We start from the raw sequence: 24,356 nt of genomic DNA, 5'->3' as shown, positions 1-24,356 counted from the left end.
CAATGCAGTCCTTCTTGCTGCTAAGAAAAAGTGTGATACTAGGATCATTGGACTAGGGGAAGATCTTATTGCAAAGGAAGCCAAATACCATAACAGTTGTCGTCGTGACTATGTAAGACTGCATGTGACGGATGAAGAGCAAACGTCGAATCGGAAGATGCACGTTGAAGCCTTCAAAAACTTGTTGATGTTCCTCGAAAATGAAGTCATCAAAAACAAAACTCCCATGTTGGCATCAGTAATTTTCAATTTGTACAAAGAAGAGTTTCTTGCTCTTGGAGGAACACAGGATGACATTGATAGATACACTACACAAAGTCTGATATCGAAGATAAAGGAACGATTCCCGAAAATCCTCGTTGACAAACAAGCAAACTCCCCTGAGCAAAGGGAACTCCCCTGAAGACGACGGACAAGGCATCTCTCACAAAGAAACTTGAAAGCAGACAGGAAGTGTTTCTCGATGACACCAGTCTTCCCCCAATAACAGCCACAGTGATTGATGGTGGTATTATCCTCCATGAAACCGTGCTGCAGCACAGCAAGTCCACATATGCAACCATGGCAAAGGATCTTTTGGCAAAAGTATGTTTGTATCGTGGGGAGCAAATCCATTTAGTGCTCGACAAGTACCAGTCACCATCAATCAAAGATACCGAGCGAAACCTGCGTCGTTCAACTACTCCTCAATCATTCATCATTACTGGACCTGACCAGGCTCAGCGACAGAGTGGCACAGAGTTACTCAAAAGTGGATCATTCAAGGAAGAGTTTGCCCGGTTTGTAATGGAGGAATGGAAGAAGCTCCAATATGGTTCAATTCTTGGAAGAAAAACACTATGTTTCACATGGTGGTGTGTGTATGGAGATGAAGAACAACCAGGATGATGTGCTGCAAATAGAGGAACCGAATCACCTCCAATGTCGACATGAAGAAGCTGACACACTCATTGCTTTTCACGCAAACAACATTTCCACTGGTAACATTCCAGTAAGGTCCACTGATACGGACGTCTTCATCATTCTGCTTGGGTTTTCTGGAAGGTCGGAAGGGATCAACATCATCATGGACTATGGATCTGGCAACCACCGAAGGTACATTGATGTCACTAAACTAGCTGCCATTCTTGAGAAAAAACAGACTGGTATCACTGAAGCACTAATCGGCCTTCATGCCTTGACTGGTTGTGATTTCACATCGTGTTTCAACAGAAAGGGCAAAGTGAAGCCCTTCCAGCGGATGGAGTCAGATGCAGCTCATGTGATGGCATTGCGATCTCTAACAGCCGAGGAGGTAGACGTCCAAACTGTTACATCCTTTATGCTGTATGGCTTCAAAACCTCTGACATTAATGAAGCCAGATACAAGGCATTCATGCGAATGGGTGGTGGTGACGAAAAGGAGCCCCTTGCCAGAATACAACAACAACAACATGCATTTTAAAGGCCATTTTCCCTGCTAGAGCGGGGGTTAGCCTTGTGCTAGAGCGGGGGTTAGCCTTGTTAGCCTTGCCAGAATAAAGAAGATAAACTGTGCCTCTCTTCCCCCGTGCGCCAAGACACTTGGTAATCATATGAAAAGGGCGCACTATGTGGCAAGAATCTGGAAGAGAGCTGATCAGACAGATCCCACTGGTGGGGCGAGTCCGACAGACTATGAAGAGTCAGATAATGCTTGGAGTGAAAACAGTGATGAGAGTGACGAAAGTGATAGAGAAGACTTGTAATGCCAAGAGGACATCAAGTTAATTATGTGAACTGCACATTTGCAAGTTTTCCATATATCGTTGTCCGCTAATGGCGTCGCTTAATGAGCGGGTGGGCTACACATTTACCTGGAAAACTATACATTTTCTAGCAATAATACAGGTGTCAGTGTAATTATTGATCATGTAAACATAGGTATAGACACCTTATTCGTGATATTATCATACATAGTTCTCCAGATATTGAGAAAAATAGGTTTTTCGGTAATGGCGTCACCAATTGAGTGATTTCGGGGGGAAAGCCACGGGTCAGACCCGGCAGCAATGCAATTTTGTGATGTCGGTGGATGACCCCATCAGCCCATGAGGTCAAACGTTCCGCCGCTTTTCACTTGAATAAACCTTCTGGGCTCCTGGACTATTACTTTTAAATCCATCTGCTAACATTGCCCCATGTTGCAGATTTTCTCCTCGAGGCTGGACCAGGCCTGCCAGCAGAGCGGCGTTTGAAACTTCCAAATCCCCGACTCAAGCTCAAGATGCCCTCACCAGCCACTGCATCAGAAAGGACACAAGGTAGGCTTATAAGTTTCCTGCTTATAGCTCGAAGATGTCCATATCGGTTCTATGGTATTTCATTTCCCTCTACATATTACATATGAAAAATGAATTTTTTTTTACCCTTTCATTCCTTTACCCACTCCCTCCAAATAATCATCCCCTTGTTCCTCTACTGCCAACTTCTCTTCCTTTTCTCAAAATATATTTTCCCCACCACGACCCCACATACACAGCTTTTATTTCTGCAGTGTTTGGGGAGATTGAGAAAAGAAGAATATTTGTATGCAATAATTTTTTTTTTTTTTGGCATTCACTTATCACAGTGACATGAGATTTTTCTGGATTTTCCTGGACATTGACTAAATCAACACCACTCAAGCTGTTCTCGATGATGTCTCGATGGGTTGTGAGGGGATGACCCCTTCTCTGGGGTTCCTCGGGTTTCCAGAGTAGAACTTTCTTTGCAAGTCTTCATGTCACATCACATGACCAGCAAGGTGAAGGTGGCATTCCATCACAATAGCAAAGTTGCGGGACAATGAACCATACAAGTTCTTGTTAGGGATATTGTCTTGCCAAGAAATGTTCAGAACTTTACGAAGCAATCTGGTGTAGGTACCATCCAGTGATTTCTCCAATGTTTGGGTCATGGTCCAGGATTCACACCCATAGAGAAGAATGACTCAACCGTAGATTTGAAGGCCCTGAGCTTAGTCTGTTTGCGACATGGAGATCTCCAAACTTTATAAATGGCACGAACTGCTGCCCATGCCTGAGCTTTTCTGCATTCTAAGTCACACGGCGTGTTGGTATAGGAGTATTTGGTATGTGTTGCAGAGGTATTTCAAGTCATTCACTCTCTCTATCAGACTTCCAGCAACAGTAAGTAGAGCACACTCAGCAGAAGGATTGGCATGCATATGCTTAGTCATCTTTTCAGCATTGAGTACGAGCCCAATAGACATAGCAGGAGTTTCAACCTTGTGAAGTAGAAGTTCAGCCTCACTTAACATGTCTGAGAGGAGTGCTATGTCGTCAGCAAAGCCGAGTTCAGAAATGTGTTGGACTGGATGTCTCCGATTTATTTGCCGGGAGAGAGTTGAACCATCTCAGTATTCAATCACAGTTCTCAGGGCATATATAGTCCAAGGCAATGGTAAACAGGTAAGGAATGAGTGGTTCACCTTGATCAACTCCATTGTCGATTTCAAAAGTTGCGCTCTCTCCTTCAGGAGTAAATTCCATTGCAGAGGTATCTTTATACATAATTAGTATGGCCTTCGCAATAGACTCAAGGATGCCATATGTGCTCTCTACTGATTATGTGCTTTCTTCCGCAACGATGAATCGCTGTCTCTTTTATCAATGTTCTCAATTTGGTTTGACATGCTGCTCATGGACTCTCCATCCGTTCTTAAAAAGATCCAACCCCAGATAGTAATAATTGGGGATAATAATTTGATCCATACTACCACCGTACAGTACCTTCAGAAAGTATTCACACCCCTTGATTTTTCTCACATTTTGTTGTGATACAGCCTGAATTGAAAATGGAATTAATTTAGATTTTTTTTGTCACTGATCTACACACAATACCCCATTATGTTGGTGGAAATACAGAAATATGTAATTTACATGAGTATTCAACCCCCTGAGTCAACACTTTGTAGAAGCACTTTTGGCAGCGATTACAGCTTTGAGTCTTGCTGGGTATGTCTGTATCAGCTTTGCACGTCTGGATTTGGAAAGTTTCTCCCATTCTTAATTGCAGATTTGCTCAAGCTCTGTCAAGTTGGATGGGGAGTGTCGGAGAACAACAATCTTCAAGTCTTTTCACAGATTCTCAATGGGATTCAAGCCTGGGCTTTGGCTCAGCCACTCAAGGACTTTCACATTCTTGCTCTGAAGCCATTCCAGTGTTGCTCATTGTCCTGTTGGAGCATACATTTTCACCGCAGTCTAAGTTATTTTGCTCTCTGAAGCAGGTTCTCCTCAATAATTTGCCTGTATTTGGCTTCATTCATTGTTCTCTCTGTCCTTGCAAGTCTCCCAGTCCCTGCCTTTGTAAAGCATCCCCATAGCATGATGCTGCAATCACCATGCTTCACTGGTAGGGATGGTGTTGGATGGGTGATGAGCTGTGTTCAGTTTCCTCCAGACGTAGCGCTTTGCATTCAGGCCAAAAAGTTACATTTTTGTCTCATCAGACCACAGAATATTTTGCCTCATGCTCTGAGTCTTTCACATGCTTTTGTGCAAACTCCATGTGTGCTCTCATGTGCCTTTTTCTCAGGTGTGGCTTCTGTCTGGCCTCCCTCCCATAAAGCCTAGATTTGTGAAGTGTCGCAGAGACTGTTGTTCTTCTGCCAGGTTCTCCCATTTCAGCCAAGGAACTCTGTAGTTCTGTCAGAGTGGGCATTCTATTCTTGGTCACCTCCCTGACCAAGGTCCTTCTTACCCAGTTGCTCAGTTTGGTTCGATGACCAGCTCTAAGAGGAGTCTGGGTTGTTCCATATTCTTTTTTTTCTCTTTTTTTGTATACAGAATCGAGGCTCGTGAAAGAGCTAACATTTGTCACACAGAAAATCAAACAGACACACCAAGTATATAACAAGGGGAGCCGTAGACAAGATGGGGAGAGAAGGGGAAGCACACAAACACAATATTTGCGAGCAGGGACATCGGGAGATCTGTGGGAGGGAGAGGGCTTGGGGGGAGGAGGCGTGGGAAGGGGGTGGGGGGGGGGGGGTCGGAGAAGTATAAAACACAAGGACACTGCAAGGACTTCCAGGAAAGAAGTTGGTATTTCAAAAAAGTGGATCTGGGGTGAAATTAGCAGGGGTAGAAAAGATCAAGGTTTTGGATGGGGGAAGACAAGAGATGGTGGTGAACAGCTGTTTTAAAGACCTGGAGGAAGGAGTGGGATTGAAGAGAGTGAGGGAGTTTATTCCAGAGGTGGGAGAAAAGAGGAATGAAGGAGTGAAGGTGAGCAAGGGGTCTTGATTTTGACAATTTCACCAGAAGAGGGTAGCTGGCAGATCTTGAGCGACCTGTAGGAATATTTTGGGGACAGAGCACAGACAGAGCTGGGAGTGCTAGGCCGGATAGGAGTCGGTAGAAGACAGAAAGACCACCCACCTACCTACCTACCTGCCTGCGGTGAGTGAGTGAAAGGCCCTCACAATCGGCTTCATCGCGGGAGATTCCAATGATTCTGAAAGCTTTGGTTTCAACAGCGTGAAGCCGAGGCAGGTGTGAATACTTATTTGAATGTTTTGGTTGAATACTTATTGTCTCAAGACATTCAAGCTTTTCATTTGAAATTATTTAGTAAAAAAAATTCTTTAAAAAAAAAAATCCACTTTGACATTATCTCAGTTTAATCCATTTTAAATTCAAGCTGTAACAAAATAAATTGTGAAAAAGTCAAGGGGTGTGAGTACTTTCTGAAGGCACTGTGAGTCACTATGGAACCCAAGCATTCTTTTAAATCTTCCTCTTCTTTCCTTGTAAAATGTTTTGAGAAAGGCCTATGTCAGAAATTTGATCGATTTGCCAGTGGCTGTACCTAAAGCCTTTTGAATTGATGTGATGTTAACTAAACCATATAAATCTGTGGGAGTAGGGTAGATTTTTCAGTTAGATTTATGTGTTAAGACATATTAAGATTGTGTTAAGACATTAAGACATATTAAGATAAGATTTATGTTAAGACATATTATGTGTTAAGAGCTAGCACTCTTAACACATAAAAGTTTTTTTTTTACATAGTGCAAATACAAGTGGCGATTTGAAGAAAATCACAGGCAAAATATTATCACCGAAATGTGATGATCTTGGCATTTGTAGCACCAATACGTGGAGAATAGATTGACACAATGGGTTCCAAAAGAACAAATCAAAATGCTCCATTCCATGGACAAACACATGATGATAGGTGATTGCATTTAAATATACATATCGTTCAAAAGATCCTTGTATGTGTACTGGCTCCTCTATAAGCCTGAGACATCAAGGGGGGGGGGGGGTGGGGAGGGGGAGAGTAGAGATACTAAACTGTTGCAGATGAAGAGATGGGTGATGTTTTAGAGCCTCTGCCATGAGCAGTCTCCTCGTTTTTGATGATGACTCATCGCAAAGAAAGTTCAGTTTGTCTGAAGGGAGTGTTGACCACAAGCTCGCTCGTGCGAGGTTAACCCAATGTGAGAGGCCACACCCCTTCCACAATGATGGCGCACAAATACTAGTGGTGAATGATCTACAAGTGGTGTGCCTCTAACACGTTCATCCATCATGGCTTATCTGACAGTAGAACATTGCTATCAGCAGAAAGAACTGGGCTGTTAATCAATTGGAGTGGATCATGCACAACCTTCAGAGACTGAAAGACTCCTCGAGAGTCACCACTATTAGCCCTTGAATCCCATTAGCTTTTTCAGCCCACCAGCCATCCTCCATAGAACTCTGGTCGTTCCCACTGGAGGTTCACCTTTGATTTGGCCTGCCAATGAATTGCAGCCGGAGAAGACGGGTTCCTCTCTGGTTGTAGTGAACAAACGTATATTTAAATGCCACAATGCAGTTCATTTTGTCACAAACCAGTCATGCACCATTATTGCCCTCCTGCTTGAGTCGTACTAGATTTTATACCAAAATATCTGCGTTGTCACGACTACATGTGCAATCACCATTCTATGGCGTGTCATTACTCATGCTTCGGATAAGCAGGCAGCAGCCTCTTCCTTCACTTCAGATCTTGATAGAATCACAAGATGGTCAAACACTTGTAATATGTCTTTCAATCCTGACAAATCTTACTCTCTCTCTCTTTCCAAAAGGACTGTCTGTAAAACCCTCCCATATACTTAATCCTCTTGACTCAAAGTTCCATCACTCAAACGTTTTGGTCTCACTATCAGCCACAATCTTTCTTGGGCAAACCACATTTCTAAGTTGGCCTCCAAAACGATTCGCTGACTATTGTGCAATCCCATTGTGCATCCTGTTGTGCAAAGTCCTTCCTTGGCACACCGAAACTCTTATCCACCGATCTGATCTCTGATCTAAGACCTTCATCTGCAGCTTTATGGAGTACTGGTCTCAACTCTGGGCTGGTTCCCCCTGCTGCTTCACACCTTGCTCAGCTTGATGCCATTGAAACCAACCAAGCTAGGGCCTTAAAGGTTAATGGAATCTCCCGCGATGAAGCTGTGTCTATGGGTTTATCACTCTCACATTGCTGACAGGTCTGTGGTCTTTGTCATCTCCTACCTCATTTCTGATCTTGCACCCTCTGCTCACTCTGGGTTTTCCCCTTCCTTCACCACCTCTCCCCACCACCTCCAGATTTCTGCAGGGCACACAGTCAACCAGAACACCCCTTCTGGTAAAACTCCCAAAATCCTGAATCACTGCTCACCTTCATGCTTTCATTCCTCTTTTTCCCCACCTGTGTAACAAACGTCCACATTCTCTTCAATCTCATTCTTCCTTACAGGCCTTCAGGACATCTGTTCACCACCATCTCAGATCACCCCTTCCCCCCAATCCAAAGCCATTATCTTTTTCAACGCCCATTAGCCCTCTCCATGCCGACCTCTTTCTAAATTTCCAGTTTTTACTTCCTGAGAGTTTGCTTTTGTATCCATATTGTCCACCTCTTGCATCTTTCCCTACCCCTCATTCTTCCCCACAACCCTCCTATGTCAAAGTCTCCATTTTGTCTCTCAACTTGGCTCTTGTTGTTTTCCCCCTCTCTGTCTACTGCTACTTTTGTTCTGTTACTTCCCAATATGTTGCATGTTCTGGCTGCTCTGCCAGCCATTACTTTGTATACAAAAAAGTATCGGTGGACATTTAAATCTATGGCTTAGTACAAAAGAGTCTATCTGAGTATATAAGCATAGATGAAAGTGGAAAAATTGGCAGTTGGTCGGATCGCTGAGTCATTTATTTATGAAAATTTGTGTGTATTATTACAAAAAAAAAGAAGATACAACTTTTGAGTTTAAATTGCTTTTGTTTCAGGTCTTTGACAATGCGCTAATGTCAAATAATCCCCACCTAATAGTTCTATTGTTTCTCTTTTTGTGATTGTGAAGGCAACTTTTTGGTGGAAAACTTTTGCATAGAATGATGTGATATTCGCTTCAATGATGCAACTCTCAGTTGCCCGTGCTTTGCAGATTTCCAAGAGCATGGCAATGTAACGCCCGAACAAGTTCTGACAAACAAAACTTCTCCCTTGAAAAGTCCACTAAGAGGTGGCAAGAGTCCCGCACGGGTGAGTGTTTTTTTTTATGTCGTCGCTGAAAAGAACATTGCCACCTTTAATCTTGAAACTCGATCGCTGTAAATTTGCTCTTTGTATTTATTTTTCTTTTGATACTTCAGAGATGTCAGAAGTGCACATTTGTGTAATTGTGCATTTTAATGGGGGAAAGGTGGCAGAGTTGTTCATTCATTCATTCATTCATTCATAGTTATTCATTCATTCATTTATTTTTCTGTGTTAATAGCCTTACATTTGTAACCTGTTTTTTATTTATGATTTGTGAATGTTACTTGAGCCATATTACTCTTTCTATAAGGCGACAAACAGGGTTGGCGGCAGGAAGGGCATCCGGCCGTAAAACATTGCTTCAAAAAGGGGACCAAAAAACAACAACCACGGTCCCCGAAAAAGGCCAACCCCTGCTTTGCGGGGAAAAATGGCCTCTAAACGGTGGTTTTTATTCACAATAGGGATGTCATGAAGTGTGAACTGAAATATATTTTTCGATTTCAAATTTTATAGTTTTAATTGTAAAATCTTCACATTTCAGAACAGTATTTTTGGAAAAACTAATTATTTGCTTGTGCCATGACTCAAAATGTCGTTGAATAGCAATGGTACATCTTAAAACCTGCCAATGAATGCCCATCTACTAGAGGAACTGTAGTTCCAACATTGTCCGAGCCCATGATGAAAGTTTTCACTTGGCCTTTCTCAACAAGTTCGTTTTTTTAATTGAAAGCAGTTATCTGAATGGAATAAACACCCTTATTATATAAATGAACAGGATTATAAATAATAATCAATCGACATATGTGGGAAACTTGCGCGCCCAGACCGCGAATCAAACCCAGGTCCTCTGGTGAACCATACCAATGCTCTTTGTCCTGGAGAAATGTTTACTTTAAAAAATTAAGAAAAACCATAACATGCAGCACTTGCCAAGTAAACCCACCCGCCGCATTTGTTTGTACTAGTACACCCGCTCACTATGGGAGCGGCAGGAAGAGTCATTCATCTTTGGGGTATATAAATTACAGTCAATCCATGGTGGGGTCTCAAGAACATTGGGTGTGTGTTCATTTACTAAGTTTCTTGTGGAGAGATCACCATTTGGTTTAAGCATTCGAGCAAGCACTAGCTAGCTAGCTGCTTGGTAAATGAGCACAACCGGGGCTTCCTCCCTTTCAGTTTCGTGTTAAATAGCAGGAGTGAGTTTCAAAAGGCCGCCATGAAAAACGCCATGACAGCGCCAGGAAGTGTCATGTTATTAAACCAATCCTTGTGGGGTATATAGAGTACAGTAGATCTTCGCTCAGTTCTGTAAGTAAAACTTACCTCACGGATGTCAGGATTCCTCCAAATTTCTTCATTTAGTGTTATAAACAGCATTAGCGACTGTTTAAAAAGCTAATCATACGTGTTTGTGGTTTATAATATTTTTACGTCTGCTGGAGGCCGTTGGGCCGTTGCTGCCACAGAAACGCCATGATAAGCTATTTATAAACGTTGACTTGACGTTTGTTCAAGGAGGAAAAACACCTTGGGGAGGTGGGATATTAATGGTATTCATATTGTTTTGTAATAACATTAATATGATGCTATTATCGTTAGTTTTGATATTCGAAGCGGCCTTGGAAAAACGCCATGATAAAGCTAACTTAATATGGATATACACCTCAACATACAACCCCATTGACGACATGGCGGGGAAAACCCCACCATTGCCGTCATTGCCGTTCCCCTCAAGGATTTGCTTGTATTTATTTGGCTACATTCCTTGTTCCCTCTATCCTTGCAAATATCCCAGTCCCTTCTGCTGAAAAGCATCCCCATAGCATGATGCTGCTACCAACATGCTTTATGGTAGGGATGGTGTTAGATGCTTGATGAGCTGTGCTTAATTTCTGCCAGACATAGCGCTTTGCATTCAGGCCAAAGAGTTCAATTTTCGTCTCATCAGACCACAAAATCTTTCACATGCTTTTGTGCAAACTCCAGGCATGCTGTCATGTTCCTTTTTGTCAGGTGTGGCTTCCGTCTTGCCTCTCTCCCATAAAGACTAGATTTGTGACGTGTGGCAGAGACCGTTGTCCTTCCGCCAGGTTCTCCTATCTCAGCCAAATAACTCTGTAGTCCTATCAGAGTAGTGAATGGGTTTTGGTCACCTCCCTGACCAAGGTCCTTCTTGCCCAGTTGCTCAGTTTGGTCGGACGGCCAGCTCAAGGAAGAGTCTTGGTAGTTCCATATTCTTTCCATTTCCTAATGATGGAGCTCACTGTGTTCTTGGGAACTTTCAACCCTAGAAAGTGTTTTATACCCTTCCCAAGATCTATGGCTCCTCACAATTCTATCTAAGTGTTATACGGACAGTTCCTTGGAATTTGTGGTAGAGTTTCTGCTCTGACATGCCCTGTCAACTGTGGGACCATATATAGAAAGGTGTGTTTCTTTCTAAATCATGTCCAGTCAATTTAATTGGCCAAAGGTGGACTCCAATAGAGTTGTAGAAACATCTCAAGGATGATCAAAGGAAATTGGATGCACCTGAGCTCAATTTGGAGGGTCGTATCAGAGGGGTTGAATACTTATTGAGTCAAGACATTTCGGCTTTTCATTTTTAATTTATTTGAAAAGGATTCTAAAAAAAACATAATTCCACTTTGACATTATGTAGTATTTATTTTGTGTAGATCAGTGACAAAATACCTCAATGGTAAACATTTTAAATTCAGGCTGTAACAACAAAATGTGAAAAAGTCAAGGTGTGTGAATACTTTCTGAAGGCCCTGTAACATCCTCGTTAAGAGTCACAGAGAGACATGCAATATGTTTGTGAAATGCAACATGCTCTCTTTTGATTAAATCCCTCAGCCTTTCTCAGCCATGAGAAGAAGTTATTCTAAAGTTATACGGGCTTTATTTCAAGTTACTTTCATACAACCAACCAGCTGTGATTCTTCTTCCTGTCTTGTTAAGGTTTCCACCTCTATGTCGTCATATCAAAAATCTCCCAATCAACATTGCACACTTCTTTTTTGAAAACAATATGGAGGTTTATTTCGTTTTAAAACGATCTTGGCAACTAATGATAGAAATGAATAAACCTGATCACTTTAACTTGTTTGTTCTATATTTTTCTAATGTGTTCTAAATTCTAAATGTTTCTAATCTAATCTTCTAATTATAATGCAATAAATTCTTCTAATTGCAGAATGCTGTGTTCGATGAATTTTTCGAATTTAACCTTTTATCCCGCCCACCATTTCCCATTACCAGCCGTTCCAGTCCCCCTCCAGGCTTCACCGTCCACCTACTCCAGGCTCTCCTTCGCTGCACACCACACCACAGGCCCCCCCACCACCTGCTCCACCTGGACAGCCCTCACAGATGCAGCGCATAACCAGGGCTGCCCAGACTGCATCCACAACCATTGTCGGACAATCACCAGCTAAAACTTGGCCTCCTCCACCTCCCTCACATCCATCTGCTCAAGCTCACAGCCTCCTACCTCAGCAATTGCTGTCTTCTCCTCTACGGGTCATCACTGGCTCTTCTCCGCAACTCAACTCTTCGGCCTGGCCTCCTTCTCTCCCTGCCGACGTGAGCCAAACGCTTCATACACCTATCTCTCCTCTTCCACCTCCAGCTCCTCAAAGCAAGCTCACGTCATCCCCTGCACGATCACATCCTGTTGGCACGTCAGTTAGCTCACCCCTTCGTCAGTCCCAAACTTCCCTGGGAGCGAAGCCTTGGATTCCTCAAACGGCATGTTCTCCAAAGAAAGGAGGATCATCTACGACCCACTCTCTGCAACAGCAGCAGCCACCTTTCAGCCCCCCACCACCACCTTTACAGCCAGCACCGGTAATGCAGGGAAGCCCCATTCCCACACATCACGGACAACAACTGCATGGTAAATATCACAACTACGGGCAGGCCCGTACAATCATCACCCAACAAACGCAACCCTCCCCAACCTTGCAGCTCATGCAGCCTACATTTGTTCCTGTTCCTGCCATAGCTGCCTCCCCGCCCACACCAGCTCCTGCAGTTACACAGTTAACGCCGACAAGCATTATGCCCCACATTTTGCCACCGACTGGCTCACCATATCTACAGCCCAGTGCTGCTGCCATCGCCCCATACATACAGTACTCACAACCAGTGAATGTTCCAGCTCAACAACAGCAGCAGCAGCAGCAGCAGCAACATTTTCAGCCTGGCACCCAGCCCTTGCTGTCAGCTCCTCCGCAGCAGTCTTTACAGGTCTACCAAGTGCAACAACCAACGGTGGCTCATTATCACACATACCCTCAGCAGCCGCCTCCACCCCCACCTCCTCCACCCCCAGCTAGCCAGTACCAACAACCTACGCAGGCCTACCCTCACCAACCACCGCCTCCTCCACCGGCACCCACCGGCGTGTTTCATCACGCCCCACCGCCGCCACAACCTCCGCAACCACCCATGCCTTCAGCTGGCAATGCTGTACCCACTCCACTTTTGCAACCGCAGCTGTCATCCTTTACACAAAACTCTTTCCATAGCACCAGCTATTACCAGCAACAATGACAGCCCCGGCAGCAAAAGGACATAATAGGGGAGGTCAAACTTTTTTTTTTGCATAGCGCTTCACGTCGGTAAAACTTTATTGTTGTTTTTGTTTCCTCGTTTGTCACTTGGTGAGACTGGGGAAGGTGTGAGGCCCATTGGGCACCGTGCTTCAAAGCTTGTGTATAAAAATGTATAGTTTACGTGCAAAGGTGTGATCCAGTTCAACACATTCCAGCCTCCCACGGTCCTTTTGTGTTTTTAGCTATTTTTGTCAAGACTGCAGTGCATCTTTCCAGCCTGTTTTTCATTTTTATAATATATGTACAGTACATGACTCATTTTAGGGTTTTTCTTTCTTTTCTTTCTTTTTTACTTTTTTGCAGTACTTTTTGTCCTCCCTTTGTTCTTTAGACTTTTACTTCTTCCTTTCATCTTTAATTCCCTTTCTACTGCAACCTTTAACCGCATTACCCTTCCTCTCCCCATCTGCCTTCTTTCTGTTCGCCCCATTTTGTATTTTAACTTCCTCTTTTCCTCTACCACCAACTTTCCCTTTCTTTTATTCGGTTTCTAGTGTTTCCCCAACACCCTGTATATCTTTTGTTTTTCAGTCCCGCAGATGTGTCGGCGTTTCGCACGGTCTGTGGGTTGAGCTTTGTGGGGAGAAGGAATTGGTTGGTGCCAGGAAGCCACTTTATGTAGATTTCACTTTTCACCGTTTTCATAAATATTGTAAATTCTGTAAGTTTGCATTTATCTGGCTTGTAAAATGCAGCTTGTTTAAAGAAGCCTATAGAACTTATTCAAACGATAGGGATCATAGTCGACTTTTGTGGACTTTCATATGCACCAGCTCGTGCATACCACATTTAATAAACTTATTTTTGACATAAAGTTTTCTTTCGCTTGGTTTTGTTTCATGTGTGTGATAAGGGATTTAGAGTGAAATTTCGATTGGGGTTTTATTTTTCATCTTTGGCTTAAATTTCATTTCATTTTCACCATTAAGTAAATGCCAACTTGAAGTTTGTTAAACCGGTGTCTAGAGGTGGCAGACATCTTTCTGTGCCCTTCGTATACACCGCTTTCACATTAACATCTCTGGGATCGCATTCATTTTGCTCACTGGTTGTGTTTCTAATTTGCGAGAATTTTTCCAATCTGACAGCTTCTTGAAATGACACCTTTTAATTTACTCTTATAAAGGCGTAGCTTTTGCTAGATTTATGAGGAATTTCACGATGTGGAAAATGTTGCATAGCTATTTGAGGTTGACGACAGAAAACTGTCTCAACCATCAAACAAAGTTTTGCAAACATTTCACGCCACAATCAAAATTTTCATGACTGAATGCACATGTGCCATTATAAGACACTGTTACACCACCACAAAAGACACTTGGACACCTGTCTGCACCACAGCAGGTGTAAGCACAATCGCCCGAGAACAGTGCAGTCAAAGCAACTTTCCCTGACGATGGTAAACAGTCGGGCACCATAAGGATCGAATGTTCATCTTTTATTATTTCGCCTTCAGATTAACTTGCAACAGGTGCTCAAACTGTTCACCTTTGAGCATTGATAAACCTCTAATTCGGTTTCACACAGGATGCTTCCAGACATTCCTTGTTCTGTTGATTCCGTCCAGTGTTAATCATTGAATGAATGAATGAATGATCGTTTTAAGGCCATTTTCCCCCGCGAGAGCGGGGGTTAGCCTTGCGGGCCCCATGACAATCATGGTTCCCTGTTTGAGGCAATGTTTTTATGGCCGGATGCCCTTCCTGACGCCAACCCTTGGTCACGCTCCTACGATGCGCAGGGATACCGTGTACCTATTCTAAGTCGGGGTACACACCGTGATCATTCATCCCAGCAAGCTGGTACTCAATTTGCCGACCTCGGAAGGATGACAGGCTGAGTCAACCCCCCTGGTGTTAATTCAGCGATCGACCGGGATTCGAACCCAGGATCCTAGGATCCCAAGCCGGCACCCTAACCGCTAAGCCAACACCAGGCTAAGGGTGGAAGTGTTAACCATTGAAGTAGGCTAACTGCCATGGAAAGCGAGGAGGATGCTCTTTTGTTCCAATGAAAGTTCTTTGGACTTTGTTTTTTTTACTTTTAACATAAGAAAAATGAACATTCTATTGTACTCCACCCAAAAAATTTAGCTTTGTGAAAGTTTCCTTAAGATTGACAAAAAGAACAATGCACCTAATGAGAAGGCCAGGATGGCCTAAAACACTCTGGTCACTTTTTACGGCATAGTCCATAGGGCAACAGTGTTTGTCTGTCCGTATGTATGCATACATGTATGTATGTCCCCTCAAACGTACGCCAATCAGAGCTGAGGATCTGGTCACATGACCGGGGTGATGTGATGTCATTACGGCGGTACCCACGGATGAATCCACACACCGCCATTTTGATTCCTATGCCGTTCAGGCTGGACATATCTTTGAACCTGTCACGTATCACAATCTGCATGCTCTACCTTTACGTTTTTCATTCAGTGTGAAACACAAACACGTGAAACACGTGAAGTAAAATACGTGAAAATAAGGGTCTTTTATAACACTCGATTGTTATCGTGGCTGTGGTTTTTTGTGGGCTCATTCTGTGTAGTTTTATATATTTTTATTTTGCTTTGCAAAATATCACTACTGTATATATAATTTTATCTGCTCGTTCTGTGTCGTTCTAAAGGGTTTCTCCTCTCGTAGAATAATAAATGTTTCCGTTAAAACTTCTGTGTGAATAAACCATACATTAGCGCTTCTTCCTCTTCTTCAAACTCATAGAATTCACTTTTGTTTTTTATTTGTTTTTTTATATATATATATTTTTAGAACTGGCAAATTCGTAATTAAACGAGCGATTTTTTATGGCGAAGATGTTTGGTTCCTGTGTTTATAGCGTTTGTCTCCGTATGTATGTATGTCCCTCATATTTTCCTACATATTGGGTGAGTTTTACAGCCGACAATTACACTTCTGAAAGGTAGAATGTAACGCCATTTGGCTTTTGCAGTTATGTTTCTTTCAACACCCTTTAGGGAACGTTCATGTATTACGTCATATACCTGGTTGGGGTAAATGATCACACTTGATGATTTGGGGGAACTTAAATTATGACAACAGGTGATGATATATGACTGGAGTAAGGGGGGTTTTTCTAATTACAGAATGCCCCCAACAACATATAAAATTAAAACTTTGATTAAGGGCTCTTCAAACATTGAAGCATTTCTTATGACTGCCTCCAACCACCCAGGCGAGACCTGGTGTTGGCTTAACAGTTAGGGCGGAGGGCTTGGGATCCGAGGGTCCTGAGTTTGAATCCCGGTCAGCTGTTGAATTAACACCAGGTGGGGTTGACTCAGCCTGTCATCCTTCCGAGGTCGGCAAAATGAGTACCAACTCACTGGGTCCTCTCTCAAGGAGGTTGGTGGCAGGATTTGCACTCTGGCCACCGTAAAACACATCATTCCGTAGCACACACAGTGGTGTGTGTCATGATGGTGCTGAGGTCACTTTGATAGTGTTGACTAACAGACCAACATAGAGAATAAACCAGTGTCTCAATGCAATCATTTCCATGGTGACAGACAGCTTAGAGACTCACAGTACTTCAAAATAATTTAATACTGACATTATTTGCCAACTGGTATCTCCACCCAGGTCATACGATCGTCCTCAACTGAAATAATGATGAAACACAGGATGAACAAAAATTAACCAACTCATTATGAGATGAAAAAGATGAAAATCGTTGTTTTTAACCAGTTGCGTTCTACAACGGGGAAGACCCAGGTTTAAGGAGTTTCTTAGTTGTAGTCAGGAACGAGATTGAGATTGACAGATTGGAAGCAGAATTTAACGATGACTCTGCAATTTGAAGAGAGTTGAGATAGGAGGCAGAATTTAACGATGACTCTGCAATTTATGGAGAGTTGAGATTGGAGGCAGAATTTAACTTTGACTCTGCAATTTATGGAGAGTTGAGATTGGAGGCAGAATTTAACGATGACTGCAATTTATGGAGAGTTGAGATTGGAGGCAGAATTTAACGATGACTGCAATTTATGGAGAGTTGAGATTGGAGGCAGAATTTAACGATGACTCTGCAATTTATGGAGAGTTGAGATTGGAGGCAGAATTTAACGATGACTGCAATTTATGGAGAGTTGAGATTGAAGACAGAATTTAACGATGACTGCAATTTATGGAGAGTTGAGATTGGAGGCAGAATTTAACGATGACTGCAATTTATGGAGAGTTGAGATTGGAGGCAGAATTTAACGATGACTGCAATTTATGGAGAGTTGAGATTGAAGACAGAATTTAACGATGACTGCAATTTATGGAGAGTTGAGATTGGAGGCAGAATTTAACGATGACTGCAATTTATGGAGAGTTGAGATTGGAGGCAGAATTTAACGATGACTGCAATTTATGGAGAGTTGAGATTGGAGGCAGAATTTAACGATGACTGCAATTTGTGGAGAGTTGAGATTGGAGGCAGAATTTAACGATGACTGCAATTTATGGAGAGTTGAGATTGGAGGCAGAATTTAACGATGACTGCAATTTATGGAGAGTTGAGATTGGAGGCAGAATTTAACGATGACTGCAATTTATGGAGAGTTGAGATTGGAGGCAGAATTTAACGATGACTGCAATTTATGGAGAGTTGAGATTGGAGGCAGAATTTAACGATGAGTGCAATTTATGGAGAGTTGAGATTGGAGGCAGAATTTAACGATGACTGCAATTTGTGAAGAGTTGAGACAGGAGGCAGAATTGAACGATGCCTCTGCGATTTGACGATAGTTGAGTGAGGAGGCAGAATTTAACGATGCCTCTGCGATTTGAGGATAGTTGAGTGAGGAGGCAGAATTTAACGATGCCTCTGCGATTTGAGGCTGGTTGAGTGAGGAGACAGAATTGAACGATGCCTCTGCGATTTGACAATAGTTGAGTGAGGAGGCAGTATTTAACGATGCCTCTGCGGTTTGAGGATAGTTGAGTGAAGAGGCAGAATTTAACGATGCCTCTGCGATTTGAGGATAGTTGAGTGAGGAGGCAGAATTTAATGACCCTGCGATTTGAGGATGGTTGAGTAAGGAGGCAGAATTTAATGATGACTATGCAATTTGAGGATAGTTGAGTGAGGAGGCAGAATTTAATGATGACCCTGCGATTTGAGGATAGTTGAGTGAGGAGGCAGAATTTAACGATGACTGCAATTTGAGGATAGTTGAGTGAGGAGGCAGAATTTAATGATGACCCTGCGATTTGAGGATAGTTGAGTGAGGAGACAGAATTGATTGATGCCTCTGCGATTTGAGGAGAGTTGAGATGGGAGGCAGAATTTAACAATGACTCTGTGATTTGAGTATAGTTGAGATGTTGAGACAGGAGGCAGAATTTAATGATGACTGCGATTTGAGGATAGTTGAGATGTTGAGACAGCAGGCAGAATTTAACGGTGACTGCGATTTGAGGATAGTTGAGATGTTGAGACATGAGGCAGAATTTAACAATGACTGCGATTTGAGGATAGTTGAGTGAGGATGCAGAATTTAATGATGACTCTGCGATTTGAGGGGAGTTGAGTGAGGAGGCAGAATTTAATGATGACTGCGATTTGAGGATAGTTGAGAGAGGAAGCAGAATTTAACGATGACTGTGATTTGAGGAGAGTTGAGTGAGGAGGCAGAATTTCACGATGACTCTGCGATTTGAGGATAGTTGAGATAATAGGCAGAATTTAATGATGACTCTGCAATTTGTGGAGAGTTGAGATGGGAGGCAGAATTTAACGATGACTGCGATTTGAGGAGAGTTGAGTGAGGAGGCACAATTTAATGATGACACTTCGATTTGAGGAGAGTTGAGATAGGAGGCAGAATTGAATCATCACCCTGCGGTTTGAGGATAGTTGAGATAGCCAGAATTTAATGATGTCTCTGCAATTTGAGGAGAGTTGAGATTGGAGGCAGAATTTAACGATGACTCTGCGATTGGAGGATAGTTGAGATCGGAGGCAGAATTTAAGGATGACTCTGCGATTTGAAGATAGTTGAGACAGGAGGCAGAATTTAAGGATGACTGCGATTTGAGGATAGTTGAGATCGGAGGCAGAATTTAACGACGACACTGCCTATTGAGGAGAGTTGAGATAAGAGACAGAATTTGACGATGACCCTGCGATTTTAGGAGAGTTGAGATAGGAGGCAGAATTTAACAATGACCCTGCGATTTTAGGAGTGTTGAGATAGGAGGCAGAATTTAACGATGACTCTGCAATTTGAGGGGAGTTGAGATAAGAGGCAGAATTTAACGATGACCCTGCGATTTGAGGATAGTTGAGATAGGAGGAAGAATTTAACGATAACTCTGCGATTTGAGGAGTGTTGAGTGAGGAGGCAGAATTTAACGATGACACTGCGATTTGAAGAGAGTTGAGATGGGAGGCAGAATTTAAGGATGACTCTGCAATTTGAGGATAGTTGAGTGAGGAGGCAGAATTTAACGATGACTATGCAATTTGAGGATAGTTGAGTGAAGAAGCAGAATTTAACGATGATTTTGTGATTTGAGGATAGTTGAGTGAGGAGGCAGAATTTAACGATGACTTTGCGATTTGAGGATAGTTGAGTGAGGAGGCAGAATTTGAGGATGACTCTGCGGTTTGAGGACAGTTCAGATAAGATGCAGAATTTAACGATGACTCTGCGATTTGAGGAGTGTTGAGTGAGGAGGCAGAATTTAACGATGACTGCGATTTGAGGATAGTTGAGTGAGGAGGCAGAATTGAACAATGACTCTGCGGTTTGAGGATAGTTGAGATAGGAGGCAGAATTTAACAATGACTATGCGATTTGACGATAGTTGAGTGAAGAGGCAGAATTTAACGATGACTATGCGATTTGAGGATAGTTGAGTGAAGAGGCAGAATTTAACGATGACTGCGATTTGTGGCTGGTTGAGTGAAGAGGCAGAATTTAACGATGACTCTGCGATTTGAGGATAGTTGAGTGAAGAGGCAGAATTTAACGATGACTGTGCAATTTGAGGATAGTTGAGATAGGAGGCAGAATTTAACGATGACTGTGCGATTTGAGGATAGTTGAGATAGGAGGCAGAATTTAACGATGACGATGTGATTTTAGTTTAGTTGAGATAGGACGCAGAATTTAACGATGCCCCCGCGATTTGAGGAGGGTTGAGATAGGAGGCAGAATTTAAGGATGACTCTGCGATTTGAGGAGAGTTGAGATAGGAGGCAGAATTTAATGATGACTCTGCAATTTGAGGAGAGTTGAGATAGGACGCAGAATTTAACGATGACTCTGCGATTTGATGATAGTTGAGATAGGAGGCAGAATTTTAGGTTGACACTGCGATTTGAGGAGAGTTGAGATAGGAGGCAGAATTTAATGATGACTCGGCGGTTTGAAGATAGTTGATATAGGAGGCAGAATTTAACGATGTCTCTGCGATTTGAGGATAGTTGAGATGTTGAGACAGGAGGCAGAATTTAATGATGACTGCGATTTGAGGATAGTTGAGATGTTGAGACAGCAGGCAGAATTTAACGGTGACTGCGATTTGAGGATAGTTGAGATGTTGAGACATGAGGCAGAATTTAACAATGACTGCGATTTGAGGATAGTTGAGTGAGGATGCAGAATTTAATGATGACTCTGCGATTTGAGGAGAGTTGAGTGAGGAGGCAGAATTTAATGATGACTGCGATTTGAGGATAGTTGAGAGAGGAAGCAGAATTTAACGATGACTGTGATTTGAGGAGAGTTGAGTGAGGAGGCAGAATTTCACGATGACTCTGCGATTTGAGGATAGTTGAGATAATAGGCAGAATTTAATGATGACTCTGCAATTTGTGGAGAGTTGAGATGGGAGGCAGAATTTAACGATGACTGCGATTTGAGGAGAGTTGAGTGAGGAGGCACAATTTAATGATGACACTTCGATTTGAGGAGAGTTGAGATAGGAGGCAGAATTGAATCATCACCCTGCGGTTTGAGGATAGTTGAGATAGCCAGAATTTAATGATGTCTCTGCAATTTGAGGAGAGTTGAGATTGGAGGCAGAATTTAACGATGACTCTGCGATTGGAGGATAGTTGAGATCGGAGGCAGAATTTAAGGATGACTCTGCGATTTGAAGATAGTTGAGACAGGAGGCAGAATTTAAGGATGACTGCGATTTGAGGATAGTTGAGATCGGAGGCAGAATTTAACGACGACACTGCCTATTGAGGAGAGTTGAGATAAGAGACAGAATTTGACGATGACCCTGCGATTTTAGGAGAGTTGAGATAGGAGGCAGAATTTAACAATGACCCTGCGATTTTAGGAGTGTTGAGATAGGAGGCAGAATTTAACGATGACTCTGCAATTTGAGGGGAGTTGAGATAAGAGGCAGAATTTAACGATGACCCTGCGATTTGAGGATAGTTGAGATAGGAGGAAGAATTTAACGATAACTCTGCGATTTGAGGAGTGTTGAGTGAGGAGGCAGAATTTAACGATGACACTGCGATTTGAAGAGAGTTGAGATGGGAGGCAGAATTTAAGGATGACTCTGCAATTTGAGGATAGTTGAGTGAGGAGGCAGAATTTAACGATGACTATGCAATTTGAGGATAGTTGAGTGAAGAAGCAGAATTTAACGATGATTTTGCGATTTGAGGATAGTTGAGTGAGGAGGCAGAATTTAACGATGACTTTGCGATTTGAGGATAGTTGAGTGAGGAGGCAGAATTTGAGGATGACTCTGCGGTTTGAGGACAGTTCAGATAACATGCAGAATTTAACGATGACTCTGCGATTTGAGGAGTGTTGAGTGAGGAGGCAGAATTTAACGATGACTGCGATTTGAGGATAGTTGAGTGAGGAGGCAGAATTGAACAATGACTCTGCGGTTTGAGGATAGTTGAGATAGGAGGCAGAATTTAACAATGACTATGCGATTTGACGATAGTTGAGTGAAGAGGCAGAATTTAACGATGACTATGCGATTTGAGGATAGTTGAGTGAAGAGGCAGAATTTAACGATGACTGCGATTTGTGGCTGGTTGAGTGAAGAGGCAGAATTTAACGATGACTCTGCGATTTGAGGATAGTTGAGTGAAGAGGCAGAATTTAACGATGACTGTGCAATTTGAGGATAGTTGAGATAGGAGGCAGAATTTAACGATGACTGTGCGATTTGAGGATAGTTGAGATAGGAGGCAGAATTTAACGATGACGATGTGATTTTAGGTTAGTTGAGATAGGACGCAGAATTTAACGATGCCCCCGCGATTTGAGGAGGGTTGAGATAGGAGGCAGAATTTAAGGATGACTCTGCGATTTGAGGAGAGTTGAGATAGGAGGCAGAATTTAATGATGACTCTGCAATTTGAGGAGAGTTGAGATAGGACGCAGAATTTAACGATGACTCTGCGATTTGATGATAGTTGAGATAGGAGGCAGAATTTTAGGTTGACACTGCGATTTGAGGAGAGTTGAGATAGGAGGCAGAATTTAATGATGACTCGGCGGTTTGAAGATAGTTGATATAGGAGGCAGAATTTAACGATGTCTCTGCGATTTGAGGATAGTTGAGAAAGGAGGCAGAATTTAATGATGACCGTGGTTTGAGGATAGTTGAATGAGGAGGCAGAATTTAATGATGACTGTGCGATATGAGGATAGTTGAGTGAAGAGGCAGAATTTAATGATGACTGTGCGATTTGAGGATAGTTGAGTGAAGAGGCAGAATTTAACGATGACAGTGCGATTTGAGGATAGTTGAGATTGGAGGCAGAATTTAATGATGACTGTGCGATTTGAGGATAGTTGAGTGAAGAGGCAGAATTTAACGATGATTCTGCTATTTGAGGATAGTTGAGTGAAGAAGTAGAATTTAACGATGATTTTGCGATTTGAGGATAGTTGAGTGAGGAGGCAGAATTTAACGATGACTTTGCGATTTGAGGATAGTTGAGTGAGGAGGCAGAATTTGAGGATGACTCTGCGGTTTGAGGACAGTTCAGATAAGATGCAGAATTTAACGATGACACTGCGATTTGAGGATAGTTGAGATAGGAGGCAGCATTTAAGGATGACTGTGATTTGGGGCGAGTTGGGACAGGAGGCAGAATTTAAGGATGACACTGCGATTTGAGGATAGTTGAGATCGGAGGCAGAATTTAACGATGACTGCGATTTGAGGAGTGTTGAGTGAGCAGGCAGAATTTAACGATGACACTGCAATTTGAGGAGAGTTGAGATAATAGGCAGAATTTCATGATGACTGTGCGATTTGAGGATAGTTGAGATAGGAGGCAGAATTTAATGATGACTTGGCGGTTTGAGGATAGTTGAGTGAAGAGGCAGAATTTGACGATGATTCTGCGATTTGTGGGGAGTTGAGGTAGGAGGCAGAATTTAACGATGTCCCCGCGATTTGAGGATAGTTGAGATCGGAGGCAGAATTTAACGATGACTGCGATTTGAGGAGTGTTGAGTGAGGAGGCAGAATTTAACGATGACACTGCAATTTGAGGAGAGTTGAGATAAGAGGCAGAATTTAACGATGACTCTGTGATTTGAGGAGAGTTGAGATCGGAGGCAGAATTTAACGACGACACCGTATTGAGGAGAGTTGAGATAAGAGGCAGAATTTGATGATGACCCTGCGATTTTAGGAGTGTTGAGATAGGAGGCAGAATTTAACGATGACTCTGCAATTTGAGGGGAGTTGAGATAGGAGGCAGCATTTAAGGATGACTGCGACTTGAGGATAGTTGGGACAGGAGGCAGAATTTAAGGATGACTGCGATTTGAGGATAGTTGAGATCGGAGGCAGAATTTAACGATGACTGCGATTTGAGGAGTGTTGAGTGAGGAGGCAGAATTTAACGATGACACTGCGATTTGAGGAGAGTTGAGATATGAGGCAGAATTTAACGATGACTCTGCGATTTGAGGAGAGTTGAGATAAGAGGCAGAATTTAACAATGACCCTGCAATTTTAGGAGTGTTGAGATAGGAGGCAGAATTTAACGATGACTCTGCAATTTGAGGGGAGTTGAGATAGGAGGCAGAATTTAACGATGACGATGTGATTTTAGGATAGTTGAGATAGGACGCAGAATTTAACGATGACGATGCGATTTGAGGATAGTTGAGATCGGAGGTAGAATTTAACGATGACTCTGCGATTTGAGGAGTTGTGAGTG

General features: G+C 42.7%; 1 protein-coding gene across 1 annotated transcript in view; it reads left to right on the top strand.

Moving 5' to 3' along the window:
• Positions 1 to 13,992, top strand: part of KMT2E (lysine methyltransferase 2E (inactive)) — a gene marked incomplete in the record, with an annotated part of 163,155 nt that extends 149,163 nt beyond the window's left edge. The window contains 3 exon segments of the mRNA XM_068130422.2: positions 2,169 to 2,282; positions 8,453 to 8,550; positions 11,821 to 13,992. Of these exon segments, the coding sequence (XP_067986523.2) occupies positions 2,169 to 2,282; positions 8,453 to 8,550; positions 11,821 to 13,116 (1,508 nt within the window).
• Positions 13,993 to 24,356: the final 10,364 nt, after the last annotated feature.

This window comes from Myxine glutinosa, chromosome 11 (genome assembly GCF_964187855.1).
Source record: "Myxine glutinosa chromosome 11, kmMyxGlut1.1, whole genome shotgun sequence".
In the NCBI taxonomy this organism is placed as follows: domain Eukaryota; kingdom Metazoa; phylum Chordata; class Myxini; order Myxiniformes; family Myxinidae; genus Myxine; species Myxine glutinosa.
This window is presented reverse-complemented; position numbering and strand designations above follow the sequence as displayed.